Genomic DNA, 4,292 nt, shown 5'->3' on the forward strand with positions numbered 1-4,292 from the left:
CCAGCTTCCCGGGGGGGGGGGGGTGCCCACCAGGGTTTTGGGGGTACCCTTGTGCACTTTTTAGACACCCATTCTAGGAAATCACCACTCTCGGGCCGGGAGACCCTCTGCTCCAGCCACTTACGTGACAGCAGAGAAGCTGGAACTTGCCCCAAGTTACACAGCCACACTGAGGCATGTGTCATATCACAACTGGATTTTTGATTTAAGGTGAAGTCCCTAGTGGAGTGCCCCTCCCAGTGGGGTGGTGGAAATGGAGCCAGGAGCAGTCACAAACGGTCTGGAATCTGGCCATGGGGATGTGAGGGGCTGGCGTCTGGTGTCCCTTTCCTCTCATCCCTCTTCCTGCCCCTAAAAATGTGTCATGTTCTTTTACATCTTCCTTCCCTCCTCCCTCCTTTCCTTCCCTCACCCAACCAGTGACTTCTGACCTATTGTCTGGAATCTGGCCATGGGGATGTGAGGGGCTGGTGTCTGGTGTCCCTTTCCTCTCTTCCCTCTTCCTGCCCCTAAAACTGTGTCATGTTCTTTTACATCTTCCCTCCTCCCTCCCTTCCTTCCCTCACCCAACCAGTGACTTCTGACCTATGCCGTTTTGGTTTAGGCTCTGCCCTGAAGATATTCACTGTCTTATTGGCCACTATGGCCAAGTTCCTTTCTCTCTCTGGGTCTCAGTTTCCTCATCTGTGAAATGAAGACCTTTCCGACCTGGCTGCATTCTGATGGACTTTCCCTGCGACTATGGTAACTTTCTCCCTCAGGGGAAATTCTCTCTGAAGCTTCTGAGCTGTCATTTTAGCTTCTTTCCTCAAGTTCTGAGCTAGAGCAGAGACAGGTAACTCACTGCCCTCCTGATGTCAGTCCTCAGTTAGGGAGAGTTCTAGTCACTTCTGTTTGCTATGTGGTCCTGAGCTCCTCTCTCAGCCTTCCTGAGCCTCTGTTTCCTGCTGCCACGAGGTCATTTTTCTGTTCGACCCACAAGTCATCTATGACCAGGGACCCTATCAGTGCTTCCCATTCTGTTCACAGAGCTGGGTTCAGGGCGGGCCCCAGGGCATGTTGGGAGAGTGCTGGGTTTGGAGTTTATCAGGCTTGAGCTTTATTTCTGACTCTACCACGAAACGAGCTTGGAGGGTTTTTACTTCCTTGAGGAGATGAAGTGGAAATAGAATCTTCTGCCTAAGGATTATTGTGAGGTTCAATGAGAAAGTTAATTATAGGGAAGCATCTAACTCACAACCTGGCTCCTTGTGGGGGTAATTGTGAGCTAGCGCAGAGCAATGTACTGGTGCCATGGCCTTGCACAGCTGGCTCACACTCCCCCCGCCCGCCTCCCCCCCATGCCCAACTCACTGAGTGACAAATTCTGTTTTTCTGTGTTTGACTCTGGAGAGTCACAGATGAAAGACTCAGACCCAGCCCCGTCCTCAGGGGGCTGCGGGCTAGTGGGAATGGATGTAGATGGTGATGACCCAAAGTGGTGCCAGCTGTAAGGAGGGGTACCCCCATTCTCCGCAGAGCAGCCAGGGTGAAATTTTTGAAAATGTATATCTATGATGTAATTCTCCTGCTTAAAACCCCCCAATGGCTTCTTGTCATACTTAAAAGAAAGTCTAGTTCCTGTCCATGGCTTACAGGGCCTGTGTGACCTGGTGCCCGCCCATGTCTGTGCTCATCTGGCTCCAGCTGGGCCTGCCTCACTTCTCCGGGCATGCTGCCTGTTCACTGCTCTGTCCGCAGAATCTGGAACAAGACCTACTCACAGGGGGCTCTTCGCAAATATGTGCTGAGCGAATGAATGAACTCTTCAGGAACTGGGGAAAAGGAGGAGGAAGGTGGGAAGCGGTGGCGGGGTGGTCAGGGAAGAGTTGCTATTTGTTCTGGGTTCCGGGTCTGGACAGAATGGTGGGTGTCCGGTCAATGGAAAGATGGGGTAGGGGGCAGATGGAGAAGAAGAGCCCAAGCAGGGGTGTGTCAGGTGGTCCAAGGGCTGGCACTTAGAGTCGGTGAGGAGTGTAGTAGAAAGTGCAGCTTGGGCTTGGGACTAAAGAAGCTGTGAGGATTCCATGGGACAGGTTTATGGAAGCAGTTACGCAGCCCGGGCACAGTAGATGTTCAGTCATCATGTGAGTTCTCCTCCCTTTCCAGAGGCTTTCCAGTGTTTTCTACTTTTTCTGGGAGAAAGCTTGGGTTTGGAGCAAGCCTGTCTCTAACATGTGCGAACCTCGTATGGAGTGAAGGCCTATAGTGGCAAATAGTGGGAAAATAGCTGGTTCCAGTGGGGACGGGAGGGGCCTAAAATAATGATGAGTTGGCCTTGGGACCCACCGAGTCCATCCCTCACGGAGACATGTGGAAACTGAGGCTCAGAGAGGTCAGTGACTTGTCCAAGGCCAAGCGGGTCCTGGAACCCAGTCTCCTGACCCATAGCCCAGAGCTGTTTCCACTGGGCCATTCCCATGGGCTTGATTCATTGTGAATCAGTTTTATCAGCTGCTGTTTCTAACTGCTTGATAGTAAGTTATATTTTTATTAGGATGCCTACCATTCTTTTACCCTCCTGGAGAATTTGGGAACTACCCACAAAGAATAAAATCCAAACTTACTTCCAGGCCAACAAGAGCCTTTGTGTCCTGAATCTTGGCCGCCTCTATGACCTCTCTCTCATCAGGTCCTGCCACAATGGCCTGCTTGCTGTTCCTTCCTGCCTCAGGGGCTTTGCACTTGTCATTCCCTCTGCCCAGATTTCTACCCCTAATCTTTCCTTGGCTGGCTGCTTCTTGCCGTTCAGGTCTCGGCTCAGAGATTTCCCCCACAGAGCGGCTTCCCTGGCCACTGCGACTGTGGTCGGCCATGCACTCAGTCATACTCCACCGCTGGGACGTTCATTTCCATCGCGCCGCCCACCACTGTCCAGCGTGGTCATGTTAACGTACTCGCTCAGCTGTTTGTTTTCTGACTCCTCCCAAATAGAACGTAGACTCTATGGTCACCGCTCAATCCCCAGCATTTAGATCAATCAGTGCCTTGTACTTAGTAGGTGCTCAAGGTATGTTTGTGGAATGCATCATTGCTGAAAGTGGTTGTTCTAAGTCCATTTCTCTGACTTTGGGTTTTAGATTTGGCTTCCATGAGCTCTTACTGAGCATGTAGTAAGAGCCAGGCCCTGTGTCAGATATCGCAGGGGATGCAAATGTGTCACCCTTCCCCCTCAAGGTCAGGGCTCTCCCCACAAGCCAGGAGGCAATGAGGCCAAACTTGTATCACAGGGCCCGGTACAGAGCGGTGTGACTGTGAGGAACCCTTGACTACGATTGTTAAGAGTCAACCTTAGAGGTGATAGGGGCTGTTTGGGTGGTCTGGGCAGGGGGCTCTTTAGGACAGAGGGGAAGTAGTGTGGGTGTCTCAGTGTTTCTGCCTAGAGTTCGATGAATCCGCTGTACATGTGTGGGATGTGGAGCTGTGGGGAGAGCTGGGCTTTGGACAGGCCTGGGTTTGAAGCTGCCCAGCTGCGTGGTCTCAGTGATTCTCTCTGAGCCCCTGCTTACTTATCTGTAAAATGGGGACATTATGGCCACTATAAAAGAGAGGTAGGTGACATTGCATAAGTACCAGGCCAGGGCTTGGCACCAGATGCCTCCCAGCTAGTTTGAGTGCTTTTCCTTCCTCTCCTGTGGTTGGCACAAGAGCCTCTGGTAGTGGTAGGGTCAGGGCACAGGACTGCCTAGAAGGGGTGCCGAGCCCTGTCCCTGCTCACCTGTCCTGGGCCTCTCTCTCTCCCACAGGGGGACTATGTCTGGATGGACCTGAGGTCCGGGCAGGAGTTTGATGTGCCCATCGGGGCAGTGGTGAAGCTTTGTGACTCTGGGCAGATCCAGGTGGTGGACGATGAAGGCAATGTGAGTAGCCCCCTACCGCCCCCGCCCCCATGCCTTGGGGAGGACATAGGCTGGAAGGGGCCAGACAGTGACCTGCCTCAAGGGGGTAGAGGTGGTGCCTGTGCCCCCATTTCCACCTCTCACACTCCATCCTTCATGGAGCTTTCTCCAGTACCCCTGTGAGAGGGAGCCTCCACTTCTGCCCCAGTTTACATGTTCTAATTCCAAAAGCACTTCAGTCCACTCTGCTTAGTATTAGAGACCTGTGTCTGTGTGGTCACGTGTGCGTGTATGATGGGGCAGAGGGTGGCCCCGAGCTGGGAGCTCCAAAGGCACAGGGGTGCTTCAGGGTCAGACTAGATTCGAATCTCATCCTTCCCACTTATTAGCTGTGCAAGCTTCGCCAACCCTCTT

The 4,292-nt window shown here is 52.8% G+C and overlaps 1 protein-coding gene across 1 annotated transcript in view; it reads left to right on the forward strand.

Moving 5' to 3' along the window:
- Nucleotides 1-3,788: 3,788 nt before the first annotated feature.
- Nucleotides 3,789-4,292, forward strand: part of MYO7A (myosin VIIA) — a 64,430-nt gene continuing 63,926 nt past the window's right edge. The window contains exon 1 of the mRNA XM_006926861.1: nucleotides 3,789-3,899. Within this exon, the coding sequence (XP_006926923.1) occupies nucleotides 3,801-3,899 (99 nt within the window). The 5' untranslated portion in view covers nucleotides 3,789-3,800. The remainder of the gene's footprint in view (nucleotides 3,900-4,292) is intronic.

The sequence above is a fragment of the Pteropus alecto genome, unplaced genomic scaffold (genome assembly GCF_000325575.1).
Source record: "Pteropus alecto unplaced genomic scaffold, ASM32557v1 scaffold7, whole genome shotgun sequence".
NCBI lineage: Eukaryota > Metazoa > Chordata > Mammalia > Chiroptera > Pteropodidae > Pteropus > Pteropus alecto.